This window comes from Notolepis coatsorum, assembly GCF_963971535.1.
Source record: "Notolepis coatsorum genome assembly, chromosome: 9".
NCBI lineage: Eukaryota > Metazoa > Chordata > Actinopteri > Aulopiformes > Paralepididae > Notolepis > Notolepis coatsorum.
This window is the reverse complement of record NC_140173.1, coordinates 130,515,649-130,538,718: the sequence shown is the minus strand read 5'-3', so window position 1 is coordinate 130,538,718 and position 23,070 is coordinate 130,515,649. Positions and strand designations below refer to the sequence as shown.

At 46.7% G+C, this 23,070-nt stretch overlaps 1 protein-coding gene across 1 annotated transcript in view; it reads left to right on the top strand.

Annotated features, from left to right (window-relative positions):
- LOC311234756 (ankyrin-3-like) overlaps window positions 1–9,615 on the top strand; it is a 323,045-nt gene extending 313,430 nt beyond the window's left edge. Inside the window, 4 exon segments of the mRNA XM_084321999.1 lie at window positions 365–448; window positions 1,437–1,553; window positions 6,217–6,308; window positions 8,748–9,615. Coding sequence (XP_084178125.1) covers window positions 365–448; window positions 1,437–1,553; window positions 6,217–6,288 — 273 coding nt within the window. The 3' untranslated portion in view covers window positions 6,289–6,308; window positions 8,748–9,615.
- Window positions 9,616–23,070: the final 13,455 nt, after the last annotated feature.

The window sequence follows — 23,070 nt, the reverse complement described above, 5'->3', positions numbered from 1 at the left end:
ATGCTGTTCCACGTACTAGCTCCGGATAGTTAGCCGCACAAACCAGTGCAAAGTCAATGGGGTCAAGTTCCCGTCTGTACAAGCTGACCCCACTGAAAGGTATTCCACGGTGCACACAAAGTTAATTTCAGTCTCAGTGATTAACATCATCTTTGGTAAGTAAGAAATAGGGATAGCGGTCCAGAAATCAGAACTATCCCTTTAACGTCTGTTAGTGTTACAGGCTTGATATTCTCTCTCCCGTCGAGGTTTCCTTGCAGTGTGGTGGTGGTGGTGGTGATGCTGTTGGATGCAGGGTTTTTGGTTCCTCAGGTTTTTAAGTTTGGGGGCTTTTGTTCATCCCCTAATCACAAACCCCCTACAGGGAGAGCAGGCAAGGAATGTCCCAGGCCAGTCTGTGACCGAGGAGCAGTTTACTGATGAAGACGGTAACCTGATCACAAGAAGAGTAACGTATCGTTTCCCACCCCCTGATCCATTCCTTTCACCTCTGATAGACCCAGGAATACAAAGCATGTCTCACGCAGGGCTGCTGCAGTCATCCAGTAATCATTTGATTACTTAGAATTGTTTAGTGTGATCGTGATCATTTCCCCCTTTCGAATCATTCCTCTTCCATGTATGAATGAATGAATGAATGAAAACTTTATTTAACAGATTGCAGAAAGGGTACAATACAGTACGGCTCAATACACACAATTGTTAAGGGGATGCAGACCAGAGAAAGACGTTTGTCTTGTTTACATCAGGGTCCCCCATTTTCAATTCATAGTGACATTTATGACATACACAACATGCATGACATTTATATAGGTATTTAGTACTGATACATTTGTGACATATGCGGCATCCAAATATACAGTACTGTTACTCATAGATCCTGACAGAGTATATACATATGATGGGGAGGGGACTGTACATTAGGAGGCGGTGGGTGGGTGGGAGAGAAATATACATCCGGTGGTGAGGAGACTGTACATTTGGAGGGGGAGAATATATACATGCGTTGGGGAGGAGACTGTCTATTAGGAGGGGGTGGGGGGTTTGGACATTTTCAAATAAAAGCAAATAGTTTGCAAATGGGTCCAAATGTTTATCATCATTCACTAGGTCATTACTCAGATGACTCGGATCAAACGGTCTGTTAAATAGCCTAAATCCGCAGGAGAGGTCGCTGAGAGGTTTGATGCTGTTTCAGTGTGCACGTAAAGTTACAGTAAACTTTACCGAAGCTCCAACAGTATAGTAATTTCATTGTAGAGCACAGTGAGCAACACAGATCTCATTGCAGAGCCACATAAGACTTCACCAATCGGGGCACACTTTGTGAGACAATATTCCATTATTACAACATGTCACGAGTGCAGCGCGCAGCCCACATGAAATAAAGATGTTGTTTTCTCCTTCCTCCCGGCACAACCACATCTTCCCACCAGGTGATCAGGAAGGTCATTCGGCGTGTGTCCACCCCCACACCTGATGACCAGGGAGGGGCCAGGTGGGACCTGGGAGATCCCTGGCCTAGCCCCATCCTGTCAGAGGAAGAGCCAGAGGTTGGCATGCTGCAAATGACAATGGGGGGGGGTTCATGGTTCATAGGCCAAATTGTTTGGTGCTATCTAAGCGGAATGCTTAATTTTTATTTTATTTTTTTTAAGAATAACAATACAAATAAAATAAAGAAAGGTGACACTGACCACTTGATTAGTTTGCACTTAAAGGTTGGCTAAAGGCCCATGATGTAAGCATAATCAATAATTCTATCTTGGGGGGGGGGGGGGGTAGAATAAGTGATAAATGGGGGCTTGAACCTGTAGGAGGTCACTTTGGATACAAATGTTTAGATTTTGTGTTGGGATGGATGAAGCTTGCCCCAAGTATTCCACTCCCAAACGAGTGGATAAATATAGACCTTTGGAACGCTCGACCCCGACCCTCGTGTTGTGTGTTTTGACTCTTGACTTTTGTGTGTGTGTGCTCTGTGTCACCATTGTGTTTGCCTAACAAAAGAGGACGCTGACTCGTGACTGTGCCCCTCAACATCATGTGGTTGTTGTGGTCTTCTAACACTGGGCTGGTTCTATCTCATATTGGCTGTGATTAACAGCATAGAGTGATTATGGGAAGGCAAGGTTTCAATGGGAGTAAATATGTCTGATCCTGGCCTAAAGATCCACCAACACATTTAGCGTCCTTGAGCCAATGCTCATGAGCAATGAAGATATTGAACCCATCTTCTCATAGTCTCAGTGCTGAAAGCTAGAGGCAAGAATGCCGCTATAATACTTAAAGGTCCCATGTCTTATAAATTGCCTTTTCCAGTGTTTAGCATTGTTCTCTAGCAATGTGGGGTTGTATCAATGGGGTCTGTGTCTCTAATTCTCATTTTGGCTCATCGGTCCAGTCTCGAGTTCAGGAGATCCTCCCTCACTGAACTAAGCCATTCTGATTTGACTCGCTCGCTGACGTGAGTAAGGCACTGTTTGTAGTCACCGCCCACAATCAACAATTCGCTCAACAACAGAGCGAGTGGAAATACTGACACTTCCTCAAACGGGTTGACGTGGCGCGGGTGCCGACAGAGAGAGAGCAGAGAACGAGCGAGAGGGAGAGGGAGAGAGAGGGATACGGAGCATTTACACAGTGTGTAAATGCTCTGTATCCCTCTCCCTCTCCCGCTCTCTCTCCCTCTCTCTCGCTCACTCGTTCTCTGCTCTCTCTGTCGGCACTTGCCTCACGTCAACCTGTTGCAAAATATCATAGCGCATTCCGATCCGTGCAATAATATTCACAGGGGTATATATTCTCATTTGAAACAAGTTACCAATGCATTGTCCCGTGGGATTATGCCCCCCTGCGGCGAAATTAATTAATCTCCCTGTCTATCTCTCTGTCTCTCTCTGTCTGCCAGTGCAGACTGTGGGTGACTGTCACTCAAAGCGCTTTGCGAGTATGGGCGGAGCCCAGCCCAAAACAGCTTGAAATCTTGAAGTGGAAAAATGCTGCTTTAGAGTACTTGATTAGAAATAAAAAAAACAATGAAAAACCTTACAGATGTGTTCCATAGACTCACAGGAATTGTGTAACATTTCCCAAATAGTGAAAGGAATAGCAAAACATGGGACTTTTAATAAGCGCAAATTCGTAATAGGTGCAACCTTTTTGTGATAGGTCTTTGCCACGCCCCATTTTTGCCAATTGGCATGAACACACACACACGCTTGACCTTTTCTTCTCTCTGTTTAAATGGCGGGTAACACACAATTAGGTGTATACCACCACCTACTTAACACTTTGGCGACCAAAGTCCTGCGGCGATTTATAGTCCAGAGGACCGAGCGTTGTCAACAAACCGATGTACTTTCTAACAGCTATATATATACTTTATAGTATTGCTATCTGTCCATTCTCATTGTCACTTGAGTGCATAAACCGTGCCTTCATAATGGCTTAAAGAAAATAAAAATCCATTGGTTGGTTGTCATTTTATAGCGCCGTGAATATAAGGTTTATCGCAGTTTTCGCCTCGTCTTTTTTCTGGGGAGCTAGATATGAGGCTAAAGGCTAGTCACGTTATATCAAACGCCATTTCTGCTGTATATATACGAATGAAATAAAACAAACTGCGTAGCATCCGGACTATTACAGAGCATCTATGGATGAAATGGGGGCGGCGGGGGATGCCGATTACTATTATTGATTAGCAATACAGTGTGTGTTCAAGTAGCCATTTGCATCGATCACGTTGCGTTTTAAAACAATGTCCAATCCAGCTGTAATTTGGGGGAATAGTATCCTACCGTCAGCCCATGTGATCGCCGGCAGCATTTCGTCATTAGTCTGGTAGATCGATATGTCCATTGGCTGATCATAAATCCAATTATTCCAGGCTGAAATCTGCGTTCGGTAACGTGATCAAAGATGGAGTATGTTCGGCTGGGATCGAGGCTCATATGAAACGCCCACAGACAGTAAACAATTTATTTTTCAATCGCCCTCAATGATACTGCAGTGGAGCGATGGCGCCCCTAAGCGGATCTGTCCGGTATTGCATGTTTTGAAAATCAAATATGTGGGTAGGTCCTGCAAGTCGATCGGGGACGTTAATAGCGTTATTAATATGGAATAAAACAATAACAACTCTGGTCCACAACGCATGGCACCGTAACACGTATAAACTCGTGGCTGGTCCTTAAAGTGTTAATGGGGTGGATTTACATGTACAGTCACTTATTTACTCAATAATAATAATAATAATAATATTTACAAATGTTCATCTAAGTAATTCCCATGACACAACCCTCACACAGATCATTTAATCCGATCCGGGGATCTGTGACAATGGGGCAAATCCTTCTCTCATCCAACTCACTCAACCACCCAAATATCTTCTGGCAGCGTTCAATACCATCGTGATTTTATCTGACTTTCCTTTTATTTCCAAAGCACAGTTTATGACCAGATTCCAAAGCACAGTTTATGACCAGAGAATCATCTTTGGTCCATGCAGGTCCTACACTACAGATGATCTGATCTTCTCTGGTCCTTGTGTCCTGCTTCACTACAGATGATCTGATCTTCTCTGTTCCTTGTGTCCTGCTTCACTACAGATGCTCTTATCTTCTCTGGTCCTTTCATCCTGCTTCACCAACACCTCTTAATTTCCCTCCACTCTCTTTAGTGTGTTTCTCAAGAAATGTACTGCTACAGCATAAGGTATTCCCTTTTCTGCTCTCATTCTGGTCCCTTTCTCCTGCCTTATCGTGGTCACTGTGCCGACCCGTGTCTCTCTTTCTCCATTTTTCATCTTCACGCTGCACTTGTCTTGGTCACACCTCCCACACCACTGTTTGACTCCTTTCCTGCATTCTGCAGCCACACGATCGTACTCCTGACAGCAGAAACATTCGATAACAGCTCTGACATAATGGTCTCACACTAAAAACCCTCTCATGTGTTAACTCCCAGATAAAACTCAAGAGCACCGATATACTTTTCTCCCTCTCTGAATCTTGTTATTTGGTCGTGCATCACAAACAAACACCCACAACGTCGAGTACGTTTTCAGCACTACTACATGAAGTGGCACATTGCTTATTACTCCCTTACCTTTTGTTTTGGAGGAGCACGGAAAGCACTTTACACGATTGTCTCCAAATGCATCGATTTCCAAGGCTCGCTCTCCCTGACGCCCCTTGTGAAGCGGTCTATAATGACTACACCACTCCTGGTGATCTTGACTGATCGCACATTTCCAATTTCCTCTCTCACAAACACACTTGACCTCCGTGCCTAATTTCAGTTACCTTGTGAGGCAGCTGGAGATCACAAGATCACACGGGAATCCATCTTGTCAGGCGTACGTATGCGCTTGTGGCCGAACTACAGTTGTCTGTGTAGCTATGGGCATGGTTTAGGTGTGACATCCAATCACCTGCCAAGTATTTTTTGGAAGTGCCCACCCTTTTCCAAACAGTTTCCAAGGACGACTTCTCAGATGGTTCTGTGTGACAAACCATCTGGTGCATTAGGTTACAATTTCAGCCTCCTATGGCGAAACTTGTGGCCACTAGAGGGTGGAGAAATGTTTTTTTGACCAACCAACCGACCAACAGAGTGACCTATAGAGTTGCTGATCGCAGCTACTAATAATACCTTTATTCGCTTTCAGCATTGATACACAGAAGGTGGGTTTATTTCAGTGCACATGGACAATGGCTTACTGGCCATTCACTTTTTCTTCCAGATAGTGAGGTCAACAGTCTGTTCCCTTGATTGACACACTTATCGTCTGATCCTAATCCTAACTGTGCTGTAACTCCCACCATCTATCCCTTTGATCTCCAAAGGTGTGCTAACGTGCTTTTTGCCTTTTGTCTGCTTTCAGGGGTCTGGTTTTTGTGTGGATTGTATCATGGTGTCATACTAACAATAATGAAGCCAATGCTAAGATTTTCTGTGTTCCTGAGCTTTACGTTGAGAGTTCCTCACTGCTGCTCGTAGCTCTCTTCCGTTTCAGGTCGCTGTGTTGTTGTTACACAGTGCTGGCTGGGATTCCTCTTAGGAGAGGAAGAGTTGCACGTCTCACCTTCACGTGTTCTAGATGCATTGTTTCTGTCCTCTATTGTGTGAATAAGCATTGACACACATTCCTTGTATGTGTGACGTACTCTGCAGTAAACCCTCTTCTGATTCCGATGCGTTTATGTGTTCCAGCACGGAGATGGAGCGAGAAACAGCAGGAGAAAGGAGGAGAGGAGGTCTGGAGAGAAGAAACTCCACTCATAGGAACGGTTGTGCTTCACCAGGTACTTAACAGACTATACTCATCTTCACTTACATTTTCTGGTGTATTATAATTTCTTTGAATTCAGTTCCATAGTGTTGTAGTTATAATAACCCAGTAGAGAGCAGTAAGAGTGAAATCCAGCAGAAAGCAAGACTGATGTTAGCTAGCTCCGATTGCCATGAGTAGTTTGCTTAAAGGAATACAGCAGCATTATTATAAATGCAGTTACCGTCTTCTCCAGAGTCAGACAAGAAGATGGACACCAATTTCCTCTCTTTGCGTTCAGTAGAAAGCTATCTGGCTACAAGCTAGCCTAGCTTAGCACAACTTAATGGGAGTGGATACAGACCAGCTAGCCTAGCTGTTGGCCAAAAACACCTTTCCCAGAGTTTTAAGCTAGGCTAGTGATTCCTATCCACTTCCATTTGTGTGTGCTAAGCTAGGCTAGCTTGCAGCCAGATAGCTTTCTATTTTAACGCATAGAGAGGAAATTGGTATCTATCTTCTTGTCTGACTCTGGAGAAGATGGTAAGTTGCGCATTTCCCACAATGTTGCCATGTTCCCTTAACAACCCATCTAATATTTCATAAAGCACGGCTAGCTCCTACTTTCACCTCCGCAACATCGCAAAAATCCATCACTGCCTCTCCCCCCCCGCTGCTGAATCCCTCATTCACGCCTTCATCTCCTCCCGCCTGGACTACTGCAACTCCCTCCTCACTGGTATCACCTCCCGCTCCCTCTATAAACTGCAAATGGTCCAAAATTCAGCCGCCCGCCTCCTCACTAACACCCGGTCCCGCGAACACATCACTCCTGTTCTCCACTCCCTCCACTGGCTCCCGATCAAACACAGCATAAACTTTAAAACACTACTCCTCACCTTCAAAGCCCTCCACAGCCTGGCCCCCCCCTACCTGACTGATCTCCTTCTTCCCTACCGCCCCACCCGTTCCCTCCGGTCCTCCTCCACTGCCTCCCTCACTGTCATCCAAGCTTAAAAACTTCGGAGATCGGGCCTTCTCTCGTACTGCACCCCGACTCTGGAACTCCCTCCCCCAGTCCATCAGAGACTCCCCTACACTCTCCACCTTCAAAGCTCGCCTCAAAACCCACCTGTTCTCCCTTGCCTTCAACCCCCCCCACCCTTAAGCCCCCCCTCCCCTCCAACCTGATTGATGTCTGTCTCCAGTCTTTTTTGTGCTTTCATGCTGTCTCCCCTGTTCCCCCCATGGTCTCATGTTCCTTTTGTTTTTGTTTCTTTGTTGTTTCTTTGTTTTTGTTTCTTTGCTTTCGTTTCTTTGTTTGTACTTTTGCTCCCGACTACTGTCAGCGACTTCGGGTTACTGAGAAGCGCTATATAAATTAAATGAATTATTATTATTATTATTATGAGAATGATCAGATCGGCTGGTGGGCCTGTTTGATCAGGCCGGCTGAAATTACCCCTTGTACAAATTACTGTGAGCCGCTTGGCTTTTATCTTTGCCCTCCATATTGTCATATACATATTTAATGGAGATGTTATGAGACTCCGCCATTCTATATTCTGATGTAGGCTACTCTTTTCTACTGCTGAGTCATGTGTACTTCAGCCACACTGCCTAGCTTCCTCTCACCGATTGGTTGAGCTTGGTGGGTGTGTGTGTGTGGGGGGGGGGGGGGGGGGGGGCATGTATGAATGCGTGGGTGTTTGCGGATGAGTGTGGGTATAGAAGTTTGAGTGGATGCGCTCATGCATGCTTGGGTATGTGTGTATGTGTGTGTGTGTGTGACTCAGGGACAAAGGAACCAGGAATAATGGATCAGAACACACCTCAGCGTTCTATCGACCCACACACACACACCCTCTGTGTTCCTCTGCCTTTGTCCACCAAAGCCCCAACACGGGACACCATTGTTTGGTACTGGCATCTGAAAACGGGTTGTGGTCCCACCGATTCCAACTGTTAATCCTCTGCGTTGTTTGTCCTCATGTTTGTATGGGAATCATTCAGTTTTAACAACAGTTGACTAAGAGGAAAGACCCCCCCCCCCACGTCAAATCTGGCTATACTGATACATTTATATGGAAACCAGGGTCACCATGACAACCTACAGCCAATCACCAGGCATCCCCAGTGGCTTCATCATTGATGACAAGGATGGGGGAGCTTGTCAGTTCAGCTTTCCCTCTAAAATGCATGTTGTTGATACTGTTTTGTATAGTCTGGCAAAGTGTCTGCCTACGTTGTGTGTGTGTGTGTGTGTGTGTGTGGGTGTGGGTGTGGGTGTGGGTGTGTTTGGGGGGGGGGGGGGGGGTTCCCCTCAAACATAAAGAACATGAATGTGCACACACATGGGAATCGGAAAGCAAAGCATTTTTCTTTTCAGCTTTGTTTCTGCCAACATAAGATGTTGTCAGCTATTACATAAAACGTAGCCCAGGTGTCTGACGTGTCATTCTGCATCTTCCAGGCGTTACAGGAACCCCCACGTGTTTCCTGGGCACAAGCGGTAGAGGAGCGGGAAAACTCTCGAGAGACCTACAAGCCAGCGGTGCGGACCACTACTTCCCACTTCAAACGCATGGTTTTCAAGCAGGAGGACTTGAGCCGTTTGACTTTGGCATGAGCAGCATGAACAAACTCAACTCCCCGTCAATCCAAGGAACCCCGGGGAGTCTTCTCACTTCCCCCGGCCTTGCCTGTGGACCCGGAGGATGATTTCTGCTTCCTGTTTGCGTGACTTCAGTACGTGCCCATTGGTCCGTCGGGGTGCTTGTTAAGGAGCGTCGTTCGTCATGACAACGAAGAAAGGACTCCATTTTACACAGTATCCCCACAGGTGCAACTGAACACACACTCCCCTGTGACCAAAGACGGCACAAAGGCTCTATTCAAACGTCGGAGGGGGGAGGGGGGACGAAGGAGGCAAAATCACACAAATTAAAAAGAACAATTCTGATCCACTTCCAACACTCGCCTTATAGTTTTTTCTTGAACCCATTTATTGTCGGATGTAAATTGTGTTTGGGTTTTTTTTTTTCCTTCTTCCTTTTTAAAACTGAAACTAACACAAAGGCTTTTTTCTGTATATAAAATTACAATCTGTAAAATTCCTTAAAAAAAATAAAAACTTTAAAAAAAAAAGTTACAGGTTGAGAATGCACTGAGAAGAGAGCTTTTCACGTGCTTTCAAAATTTATTGAAATGGTTTCCACTTTTAAGGAAGATTCGAGTTTAACTTCACTTGTTCTTGTATAATTAATTATTATAGCAGGTATAATGTTTGTATATAAAAAAAAAAAAAAGAAAAGCTGGTTCGATTTTAACAGAGGACATTTCCAGAAAATCTTCTGCAAATTTCAGTAATTCCCAAAGTGGGAAGAGTACTCATATTTTCATGCATGCTGTTGACATTATTTTAAGTACAATTTTTACAAGTTTGCAAACACTGTATTAAAAATGAAAAATAAAAAACCCTTTATCTGTGTACACATATAGCCCAAACATTTGTCACCAATTTTATATTTTAAATAAAATAAAATGAAAAGATAACATAAAAGCATTTATCGTGTTTGGGAAAGGAGGAGACTGTGTGAAGAGACATTTGTTCTATAGCTTCTCAAGGGGTTTAATGTATTGTCTGTCTTATGTAAAAACCTGAAGGGCAGCTTCTGCTACGAGAAAGAAATAATCTGAATGTACATGCTAGTAGGCTGGCTCGCTGTAAAAATATAACTGTATTGTGTGTATTGGCTATAAGGTGTAGGAGTCTGTACGCTGTAAGACTGTTTGTATTCATTTTAGCAGTGTGTCAATTTGGTTTTCCTACGGCTGCTGTGGTATTAAAGAAAAACTGGGGCATTTCATTTTTTTTTCTTTTCTTTTTATTGGTGAAGTATTTCCTTAATTTAAAATCTTAAAATCACAATTAAGGACACAAAGACATTATTTGATTGTAGCTCTGAATAGCATATGTATGACAAAAAAAACACTGGATGGTCAAAACAATTATTTAAACATTAAATAAATTGTGTTTAACTCTGAAACTGTGTGATCTTTTTAAGCTTGGAAATCTGTATGCAGTGTCTAATAGCATTGTCTTTTGATAGCTCATTGGCAAAAATTACTTTGCATTAGGACTTGTTTTTTTGTATTGGTTTTGATTAGAGGCCCTGTAGCTCAAGTGTGGTGTTCTACTGATGTGATGATGGCTCAGAGTGCTGATGATGTTTATGCTGTGGACATGGAAACTATGTAAAGGACTTCGTCACATCCTCTTATCCTATTATGTCAATCAGGGGGTAGAGGATCCTTTGATATGATTGAACTATCGATTTTTGTCAATTTTGTTTGATATGTGTTTTCACCTGAGCACATTTTTCGATGTACAATTCTTACTAACAGAGTGAAGCCATTGAAATGTAACTATTCTAGCACTTTGGTTATTCAAGGTCTTCTTTAGAGGCTATAGCAGCGTTGATGCCACCACAACTGTTTCAGACGTCTTAAAAAAAAACGAAATAAAAATGCATTGATTTTGCAATCAGTGGTTTCCTTTCTTGTCTCACTGCACACTTTTTCAATTATACAAAATCATGAGAGATATAATCTATTGGTCTATATCAGGAGTTCCCAATTGATTTCCTGCCCGGTCCTGTTGACAGAATCCGGCTATAGGGTGACAATAATGTGGTCAAGAGGCATGGTTTCTATCTTTAGCCTGTAAACGGCGTGGTTTATTCATTCACATGGTATGAGCAGCAGCACATGAGTTATCCTCTCACTGAGAGGCTGGTGGAGAAAGAGGTAGAGGGGGAGAAGACATCTCTATTTATACTCGCCACCTGGTGGTATCTTGAGTGGCTCCGCCTAGAGCGCCCTCTAGTGGAAACAGTTATATATGCAGTTAGACAGTTACTAACAATCCTACATAGAACCTAACTTTAACAGGTCCACTTTCTATAGGATTCAAATGACTTGGCGGGCCAACCCCAAGTCCCGACCCCTCATTCAAAATGCAGACATAGGCTATGAGATGAGAAGAACGAAGTTTATTTTGAACAGCTTGTCATTTCAGTTGCACAAAATGCAAGTCCAAATATAACATTCAATAACCATTTTAGTTATTTTTTGTTATGAAGGAGCATACTGCCTAGACTTTCATGTAATTGTCCATTCTCTGCTTCCGTAGAGATGCGCAATACAAATAAAAACTAGATACGCAGGACCGCTTCGAACGAAGGTTATCCTATAACCCTAGTTATATGATTGCTGGCTGAGCGTCTTGCTCTGCCTTTTGAACTACGTTCGTGTTCGTGGTACCTAATGTACCCGCTGAAAAAACTTCATGCTCTTTTACATCTACCGTAGCCACGCCCACCTCCGGTCCCATATATGCCGGGGTAGTGGCCATACTACTATGCGTAATAGGGCACAGATACCCTAGAACGCACAACATGAGTAGACCCACATCACCACACATCCCTGCTAGCCCGCTTAGGGGAGGGATGCAGAAGAAGTCCTAGTACTAAGGACCACATGAGAGACAGAGCTCTCAGTCATGTCCATGAGATAGAACTTGACAAAAGGGCTCGGGGAGGACCAAGAAGCCGCAGCGCAAATGTCCTCCACCGAGACCCCTCTAAGCAGGGCAGCAGAGGCTGCCACTCCACGGGTGGAATGTGCTCTGATGCCCGCGGGGGGAACCTGTCCAGCCAAGGTGTAACAGAGGGCAATGCCCTCGCACAACCAATGTGACAAGCGTTGTTTGGACAATGCCTTACCCTTGTTAGGGCCACCGTGACAAACAGTTGACTGGTAGCCCTGAGGTCCTGTGTGCATTTAAGGTATATCGCAAGCGCACGAATAGGACACAATAGGTGAAGGCTGTCGTGGAAAATATTATCATGTCATTATAGATCTGTGTTGAGATATCATTTTATCATTTTACAGCTTGACTGGTTTAGTGTGACCAGCTATTGTAAAGTGTGTGTGTCTCTTTAAGAGACTCCAAGGTACCAACATCTCCCCAGCCAGCCAAAGCAAGGTTATTATTCCTTCCCGTAACTGGGAACCATTTTTATTTACTTTCATCATCATATCTGTTCTAATGTTACGTCTTGCAAGTGTGTATAAACTATGTTCTGCCCAGACCTCTGGGTCAGTTTATGGCCAGACGCTAGTGTGTGAACATGATGTATCTGTCTGTAAACTGTCCTTTCATTGTGGCCACGGTGAAATAAACTTTTCTATTATTAATAATGATTTATAAAATGGCTCATTGTTTTGTCCTTTTTGGCACAAAGGCTGGATTGGGCCTCAGAGTAATGCTGCTATTATCCCCCTGTATAGACAGACACTTCCGAAAGAGCGCATAATTCACCCACGCGTTTAGCGGAGGTGATGGCCAGAAGAAACGCCGTCTTGAAAGACAGCTGATTCAACAGCGCACACTCAAGAGGTTCAAAAGGGGCACCCAAAAGTCTCACCAGGACTAATTGGAGGTCCCAGCTTGGGGACAAAGTACGTTTTGATAGGTTTTTAGTTCATTGATGGGTATATCAGTTCATAATGTCTGGTAATATCTTATATCTAAAGGCCCCAATGTATAATATTCCTGATGGGGCCTGGAGCAGTGGCTCTGTGTGTCTGTGCTCTCCTCCTCCCTGAATATGACCTGATGACCCCGTTCTGCATCCATCCTGAGGCTCCCTCCTCACAGACACACACCCACACACACAGGACCCCTCTCCCCACACCCACACATGCACACACGAACAGATCTCTTGCTTGCTGCTTGCGTCTGACGACTGGCCGGCGCACAAGCACGCACGCAGATACACCCACACACTGATAGAAAGTTCGTACACACACCCTTACACACAAATATACACACAGATAAACACACATAGGATTAATGGACATCATAAATACATGAACTGCCTTTGTTAAGTATCAAAAAGAGTCATAGTTAAAGACAAATTACTAAAGTGAGGACACGACCCCAAGTCTGGTCTCATACACACTGATTCAAACGCATACACAATTATCTACACACGAACACACAACCGGTCAAATACGGGGGACCCAAGGGAACACTTATCGTTCGGCCCCCACCCTTAATGAGAGACACGTGCTGGGGCAATCCCTCCCTCTACTTCTCTTCCCGCCTAAAGTTTCTTTGTCTTCAGGCTATGACGATGACAGCTATCAATCATTAAGCCAGGAGGAGGGGTGGCCACGACAAATGTATAAATGATGTGACGATGTATTGATGAGACCACCACTTGGCACTGGCTCGCTCTGTGTGTGGAGGTGCGTGGTCCGGATTGTGATCTATTTGTGCTGTGAGGATTCCAGTAAAACTTTACAGACTGCCATCTGACTCTGTCTCATCTCTCTGTTCACCTCGCCGACATTCAATTAAAAGAACCCAGGGTTAATTTACAGTATATCTTGATCCTTATCAAGTGGAGGCACCGTGGCTAGATTTAAAGGGCTCGTCCGGTGGGAATAACCTTTCAGTTTAACAGACTTGAGACGCCATGCGCCCAGCAGAAAATGTTTCACAAGAGGGTGGCTGAATAATGGTTTGCCCTCAAAGCCTATGTGACATGAAGATATAGCCGCGGCATATACCTTTACTGTCGAGGCCGAGAGCCTATCAAGGAAAGACTGAATGAAGAACAGAACCGAGTTTAGAGGACATGACATCGGGTCCAGACCCTCAGCCTCACACCACTCTCGAAACATACGTCAATTCCCTGTGTAAACCGTGCTAGTGAACAGAGCGCGCTCGCGCATTCTGGATGGTGTTAATCACATTAGTGCTAAAACACATCCTTTCCAAATTCAACCTCTCAGCAGCCAAGCCATCAGAGGCTGCCCCAGGACAGGCAGTTGAAACAACAAGCTGTGTGCTTGAGAGAGGCCCTGCAGCGACCATGGGATAGGCCATGGCGGGGGCCGCCAGGAACCACAAGGCTGCGCCCCGGTCCGGCGCAACCAGGATCAGGGTCCTGTGCTCCTGACGTACCCGCTCCAACAGCTGGTTTATCAGATGTATGGGGGGAAACGCATATAAGATCCCGGGTGGCCACAGGTATACCGAGAAGGCATCCACTCCCAGAGGAGGGTTGTCCTTCCGACTGACTGAGAACCACCGGGGGCACTGGTGCGACTGGTTGCTCGCAAACAAGTCCACATGGCCTCCCCGAATTGGTTCCAGATCTGTCTGACTATATCTGGGTCCAGTCCTGACTCGGCTGTGAGGGAGGCATCGGAGAAGACTGTCACGTGAGACACGACGCTGCCCATGGGGACACCTCTGGTGAGGGTCCCTGGTTTCTTCCAGTGGTTGAGGTCCCCTATCACTGATATGGGGACTCTCAGGCGCCTCCACTTGCCTCTCACAGGGTCTATTTTCATGCGGAAAAACCACCTCTGTATTTTCCTCATAAAGAGGAGGCCAAGCGGGACCACGGAGTGGGCAGATGCCATCCTGCCAAGCAGGCGCATTACGGACCACAGCGTAACCATCCTGGCAGGATGGAACTCCTTGAGTGCACCGAGAATATCTTCCCGACGTCGCTCTGAGAGAGTTGCCCTCATGGACCTTGAGCTTAGAATCAAGCCCAACTTGCCAAGTACTCCACCTGCTGGCTGGGAAGAGGAGTACTCTTCTTCCAGTTCACAGCAAAACCGAGACTGGAAAGGTGTTCCACCACCCGCCTGGTCTGAGACCTGGCAACCTCCTCCGACCGGCTGAGGACCAGAATGTCGTCTAGATAAAAGTAAATCCCCTGATGACGCAGAGGTCCCAGCGCGGTCTCCAAGCACTTGGTGAAAGTGCGAGGAGCCTGAGAGTAGCCGAACGGCATTATCTGGTATTCGTACACTGTTCCCTGAAAAAGGAAGCACAGGAATTTCCTGTGAGGAGGGAAAATCGGGCTGTGAAAGTAAGCATCCTTCAGGTCTATGGAAGTGAACCAGTCTCCCACTCTGACTGCACGCAGCAGGTGTTTGACGGTCAACATCCTGAACCGTCTCGCCACAGTCAATCGATTGAATGAGGACAGGTCCAGTATGGGTCTGATACCCCCTGTTTTCTTGGGCACCAGAAAATATCGGGAGTAGACGCCTCTCATCGAGTATGGTTCAAACCCATAAACGGAGGGTGAGGGTGTTGAAATTGCAACACGAGCCCCAATCTCAAAGTTTTCTCGACACGTGGCACTTTTGTAGCCACACGTGCGGCCAACCGGCGCTGACCTGCTAAGAATTGTAGATAGGAGTCACAGTGTGATCTTTTCTATTCTGTGAATAAAAAAGATTACTTTCACCATGTGACCCTGTAATGATATTACTATCATCCAGATTACGAGTGCTCCAAACACAGCTGCCTCTGTTAGGACCTGTAGTCTGGACGGGGGAGCACAAACGTAATACCCGGCCTGGCGAGGGCGGGGCTGGGGGAACCCGCACTGTGACGCCATGTCGTTATGACGCGGCCGGAGGTTCCCTCTCTGACGAGCGAAGACAGGGAGACTCGTTCCTACACGACCAAGGTACCCATGTACATGTCAAAATACTTCCCAAAGGTCAGTGAATACCACGATCACAACACCAGAGGGAGCTCCACAAATCATGTTAAACCCAGATTCGGCTCAAATAAGGGACTAAACACGTTTCGCAATTATGCCACATCAATGTGGAACGCCCTACCCAAAGCTGTAAAGGAATGTGGATCACTACCCACTTTCAAAACCTCTCTCAAGGGACACCTACGGGAGACTGCAATTCAACACTGGCCCCTGTAAATATCCTAACCCAACCCCCTCCAATGTACAGTCATTTACCTAGTATGGTTTTGTCAATAGTCCAATGTACAATTTTGTTTGTTTGTACAGTGTCTCCCCCCCCCCCCCCCTCAATGTACAGTTTTGCTTGTTTATACAGTGTGCCCCCCCCCCAACCACCTCCAATGTAGATTACCCAGTATGGTTGTCAATATCCCAGTGTACCCAACCCCCCCACCCAACCTCCTCCAATGTACAGTTTCTACATCAAATGTATATACTCCCTTTTCCTGACTCCTTCTGTATCACAAACAGTACTGTATTTGCAAATCTGGTATGTCATAAATGTATAGATGTAGCAGTACTGACTATCTGTATGTCATGTATGTCATATATGTCCTGATGAATTGAAAATGGGGGACCCTGATGTAAACAAGACGAAAGTCTTTCTCTGGGCTGCATCCCCTTAACAATTGTGTGTATTGAGCTGTACTGTATTGTACCCATTCTGCAATCTGTTAATAAAGTTTTCAATCAATCAATCAATCAATTCCATCATCATGTGTAACGTCAGGCTCATCAAGAACACATGCTGAGCGTGTGTCAGAGGAGCCTTCAGAAAATACAACATTCTCGCAGACAGACCCAGGCCTTGCAAGGACCTACGTATAAGCCGCCACCATGAGAGGTGATTTGTCAGGCCGCTTACGTTTTCCGGCAGGGATAGTAGCGTGGCCCAATGCCAGAGGAAGAACAAAGCCCCTATTTTTTTATCGAATACTAGGGGATGAACAAAGAGTTTTGCTAGACACAGTGGAATGAAGGCGCTGGTCTAATCCCCGGGGGGATTCGCGCACTTCATATTTGCGTAGACATACTTATTTCGGGCCCCTTGTCTCTGTTTTATTTTACGCTTTGCGCGCCAGGGTACTTTGGGCAGGGGTCACAAAGCCACTGGTCAGAGGTCTCGCAGCAGCCGCTGACGAGACAGTGCTCTCCCCTCTGGTTGTAGGGTGTGGGAGGCCTGGGTCACATCTGGGTCACATCTCCGTGGATAAAACCAAACAGTCCATCCTTGGAGAGGGGGCCATGAGGAGAGGAATCCTATCCTCCTCCAGGGGCGACTGCTCTAACCACAGATGCCTGTGCATCAAGGTTGTAAGGGTCGTCACTAGGGATGCTCGATATTGGCTTTTTTACCGATACCGATATACCGATATTGTCCAACTCTTAATTTCCGATACCGATATCAACCGATATCAACCGATACCGATATATGCAGGGCCCCCCCCCCCCCCCCCCCCAAGAAATGGAATAATTTCAGGTAATTAACATTACATATCTCTTCTTGTGGAATTAACACAACATTATGCATACTTTTGACAATAAATAAAATCAGAATTTGTTCTTACTTGCTTGCCTGGGTAAATAAAGGTTATAGAAATGTAAAAAAATAAAAAATAAAATAATTTTTTTTTGAAAACCGATACCAATATTTTCCGATATCACATTTTAATGCCGATATTGGCCGATAATATCGGTTGGCCGATAATATCGGACATCCCTAGTCGTCACCTTCCCCGAGGCTATGGCTTGCAGCTGCGTCAGGTGCAGTATAACCTCAGAACCCTGAGCGAGGGTCTTGACGTCATCTGGACACAAGACCCCTCCGCCCGACACCACCTTTGACATAAAGGCAGCTAGTTGAGCGAGGTTAGTCGCTGCTGCCAGGTTCTGTACCGCGGCGGTGTAGGCCTCATCGGCCCACCCCGCATTCTTCTGGGCCGAAACGCCTCCAGGCGTCGGCTTCCGTTCGGGGTGCCACTCCAATATTTCTGGACAAAGGATCAAAGCGAGCGGCCCTCTGACCCGGCCTTCCACCTGTGTAAAAGGCAGATAAGCCTTGGTCAGGCCGTTGACACTCGACACCACCTGTCCTTTAGTGACATAAGGGTTAATTGGGGGGAAACCCGGACACAGCAGGCCCTGCTCGCTGCTCGGGTCCCCTCCGGAGCACTTCCCCACCATGCCATCGGCTGGCGGGGGTACAGGGAGTGGGACCCCGTTGGCTGTGGCCGCAGTCGCCATAATACTGGGGAAGACAAATAATAACATTGTTTGTTGTCTGCGCTCCTCCACGTATACGTCCCACGGGGCAGGGGTAATTAACCCTAGCGCGCAGAGCAGGGGAACATAATACAGGCTGTCCGCTGCTCATGCCTACCAATTGGACGGTGTGATGAGCGACAGCGACCGCCTCAATGCCGCCTGTCATCGCGCCAAGGCTTACCTGAGCGCGGGGCGGCTCGACCACCGACCACCGCACGTTGACACTCACTCCCCAGTAATCTTCCAGAGCGGTGACACCGATCTGAAGAAAGTCTGTGACGCGTGGCGAACACACCCAGCGCTTCTCAGTCTGAACGCGCTGGGGGAGTCCTGAAAAGGACTTCGTGGAATATCCTTTTCTTTCTGCTTTCCTTTCATCTCTGCTAATATCTAAATCGAATCTTCACTGCTGTCGATGCGTATCGTATGAACAAGTCGTTTCGCGTGAAAAAACTATGGAAGGAAGTAGTATGGCCACTACCCCGGCGCATATATGGAGCCGGAGGTGGGCGTGGCTATGGTAGATGTAAAGGTGCATGAAAAGTTTATTTCAGCAGGTACATTAGGTACCATGAACACGAACGTAGTTCAAAAGGCAGAGCGAGACGCGAAGCCCAGTATGAAATATAACGTAACGTACATGTCCATTTGTGTTTCTGTGCCTTTTTATGTTCCATGTATGGACCACAATGGAAACAAGCCTTGGCTTTATTGTGTTTTATCCATTTTTGACCAGCGTTGTTGACACTGTTATTGTCTTGTCTTTTAAAATGTTTTTTTGTCCTACGATTTGTGTCAAAATAAAGTATTCAATTCAAAAGTATTCAATCAATTCAATTCAAACAATTAGCATACATTTCAAACACCCTTGAAAAAAACGTAAAAACAAGTCTAACAACCTAAATGCTCTTTTAGAATAAAATTATAATATTCTGATCAAGCAGAAACCATGGGATGGAAATCAGAGCGTGTCAATGCGAAAAATGGCATCTCCGCTCAAATGCGAGTTTTCAAAAGTTCAGCTGATATTATTATCTGTGGCGAGGCGGAGGCACTGGTGGAGGTTGATTGATTGATTGATTGAAAACGTTATTAACATATTGCAGAATGTGTACAATACAGTACGGCTCAAGGGGATGCAGACCAGAAAAAGACTTTCGTCGTGTTTACATCAGGGTCCCCCATTTTCAATTCATCAAGACATTTATGACATACAAGACATACAGATATACAGTACTATGTCTATGTTCCCTGGGTCCTATGTTCCCCGGGTTCTATGTTCCCCGCTTTGATTGATTGATTGATTGAAAATTTTAGACCACCAGCCCTGATTCCAAACTCTAACCTTAACCAGTTCGAAAGAGGGCCTAAGCTTAACCGTTCGAAACAAGGCGGACATTAATAATTAATAAAATAATAAAAATTTATAAAATGTTCAATCTATTAATCAATCAAAGCGGGGAACATAGAACCGGGGGAACATAGGACCCGGGGAACATAGGGATGATCCCGTACCCTTGAATGAGTGCTCCTGTTAGAGTCTTCAGGGTATTCTTCTTTACCAGAGAGGAGATCCGATACAAGAATCTTGTTCGTTGGTTGACTTTTTTTATTACATTTATTACGTTACCATTGACTGAAGGAGTGCTCGTTGTCTGGTCAATGTAACATAATGAGGAGACGGTAGCCAAAGTAACCAACAAAAGATATTTAATTAATATTTACCATGTTTTTTTAGATCAAAGGGGTAACATAAAATAATAGCAAACAAAACACAAAGCTGTACAAACAGGATCAGCAACAGACACAGGGGAAGACAGAACAGTTATACATGAGGGAATGACGAGACGAGACACACCTGGGTTGATTACAAATGGGTACACCTGGGAGGGAAACGACAAGGACTACAAGACCAGGACAGGGAACTACAGCTAGACATAACACATCACACTAGGAACACCTGATCAGGGCACAAACATAAGGGTTTCCCCCCCACACGTAACAACATTGGTTGCCATTTTCTGACAGGAAAGATTTGCCTCTAGGATGGAACCCAGGTAGGTCAATTCATCTTTCCTTGTGACAATATTGTCACCCACTGTAACAGAGAAGCCGTTGGCCTTGCTGAGTTTGTTATTTGATCCAAAGAGAATGGACTCCGTTTTACCCAGGTGTAATGATAGTTTGTTATCAGCGAGCCAGGTGCAGATTCTACCGAGTTCAGAGCTGAGAGCTTTTTCAACCTGGTGTTTCCTGTTTCATAATAAAAGTTCTCTGCACTACTTTGATTGATTGATTGAAAACTTTATTAACAGATTGCAGAATGGGTACAGTACAGCTCAATACATACAATTGTTAAGGGGATGCAGACCAGAGAAAGACTTTTGTCTTGTTTACATCAGGGTCCCCCATTTTCAATTCATCATAACATATATGACATACACGACATACAGATAGACAGTACTGCTACATCTATACATTTATGACATACCAGATTTGCAAATACAGTACTGTTTGTGATACAATAAGCGTCTGCTATTGTCATAGGAGAAACGTACATAGTATTTCCCCCACGCGTTTGATTAATACAACTTTGCCGGGGAAATCAAAATGCCTCGTGGGCCTGATGGCCGCCTATTGGGAACCCCTGGTCTATATTCTATAATGCAGGACCTCTTTAGGGGTCTTTATTTGGCATGCAACGAACGAAAGGTTATCCTATAACCTAGTTATATGAATACTGGCAAAGCGTCTCACTCTTTGCCATTATGAGAACTCTTATCTCCTAGCATCTACTGTGCTAATGAACAAACAATTTGCACTCATGCACGTGACCAGGCCACACCCCCGGGCCCTACTATATGACACCGGACTCTACCTTCCTCGGGAAAAAAAGTTTCCAACATTGAAAACCCAACCAAGGGACCTCAGGGCACCAAGAGCGAGACGCTCTGCCAGTATTCATATAACTAGGTTATAGGATAACCTTTCGTTATATATCATACTGGTCATCGCGTCTCGCTCTTTGCCATTATGAGATATGGGACAGAGCGGACGCGTGACCCGACAAGTGTACCCCCTGAGGGCCCGTAAGCCCCACTACCAGGGAGGAGGGGAGTCCCGTCCACCCGCCCATCCTAACGAAAGGGGGGAGGCAGTCAACTCCACCAAAGTGCGAAAAAGGGGGAACCAGAGACCCCTGAAAAACGCACAGCACAGGCGAGACCACGTGTGACACATCACCCCGTGGCACACACCTACACACCCCTGCTAGCCCACCAACTGTCGGGACGCAGGGGAGGTCCCAGACCTCAGAACCGCCTGGGAGACAAAACCCCCAGTCATGTCCACGAGGGGAAACTTAACGAAGGGACCCGGGGAGGACCAGGAGCCCGCAGCACAGATGTCCTCCACCGAGGCTCCTCCTAACAGGGCAGCAGCCCGAGGGGGGACCTGTCCAGCCAACGTGCAGCAAAAAGCAACGCCCCCGCACAACCAATGTGACAGGTGCTGCTTGGACAGCGCCTCACCCGCGCAAGGGCCACCGTAACAAACAAACAGTTGAACGGAAGCCCTGAGAGCCCGAGTCCTGAGGTAAACCCCCAGTGGGACGGACAGGACACGACAGGTGAAGGCCCGCCTCCAACTCACTAGCATGAGGAGGCGGACGAACGCCTGAACCACAATATCCCTGGAGTGAAAGAGCTCCGGATATTCTTTGGCACGAAGACTGGATTAGGCCTCAGAGCCGCACCGCTATCGGCCGAATAGACAGGCACTCAGGCCGCACCGAGAGAGCACACAGCTCACCCACGAGTTTAGCGAAGGTGATGGCCAAAAAGAACGTGGTCTTCAAGACAGCAGATCCAATGGCGCCTGCTCAAGAGGCTCAAACAGGGCCTCCGACAACCGGCCCAGGACCAGTTGGAGGACCCACTCGGAGACAGAGAACATTCCACAGGCTTGAGACGCAGAGCGCCAAGCAGGAATGTTCCACGAGAGGGTGGCTGAACAATGTTCCGCCCCCACACTCGACCATACGCCACTCCCCAGCGTAAGCCGCGGTAGAGGACGGAGCGTGCGCGTACCAGATAGCGTTAGCAACAGAATAGTCAAGACGCATCCCCACCAGATTCACACTGTCAGCAGCCAAGCCTAGAGGCTGCCCCAGAACAGGAGGCAGAACAGAGTTCCGCGTGCCTGAGAGAGGGCCCCCGGTGACCACGGAACAGGCCATGGCGGGGCCACCAAGAGCTGAATCAGGGCCGGGGACCACACAGCCGAGCCCCGGCCCGGCGCGACCAGGACCAAGTCCCGCGCTCCCGACGTACCCGCCCAAACAGCTGAGCTATCAGGTGTAAGGGGGGGAATGCGTACAGAATCCCAGACGGCCACGGAATCGGTCCCAGACCTGCCCGACTATGTCTGGACGTAATCCCCACTCGTCAGAGTGAGGACCGCCCCGCGACATCACACCTGCACCCACATTCACCCTGCCGGGGATGTGGAGAGCCCTCAGACAGAGCAGATGGAGAACGCCTGTAGCCAGAGCCCGACTGCCGCCCGGTGCAGATGGGGGGAGCGCACTCCACCCTGTCTGACAATACACGTGTTGTCCGTCCTGACCAAAACATGCTTGCCCACAACCAGGTGGTCGAGCCGTTTGAGGACCAGAAGGACTGCCTTCAATTCCAACACATTGAATGTAGCGCAGACCGGGCAGCATGGCAGCTGCCCCCTACTGCGTTGGCCCGACACGTCCCCCCCCCCATCCCATGAGGGAGGCGTCGGTGAAGACCGTGACGTGTGACAGCCTGCTGCCCACGGGGACCCCGCAGGTGAGGGCACCAGACCCTCCCCAGAAGACGACCCGTTGACTGGGAAGAG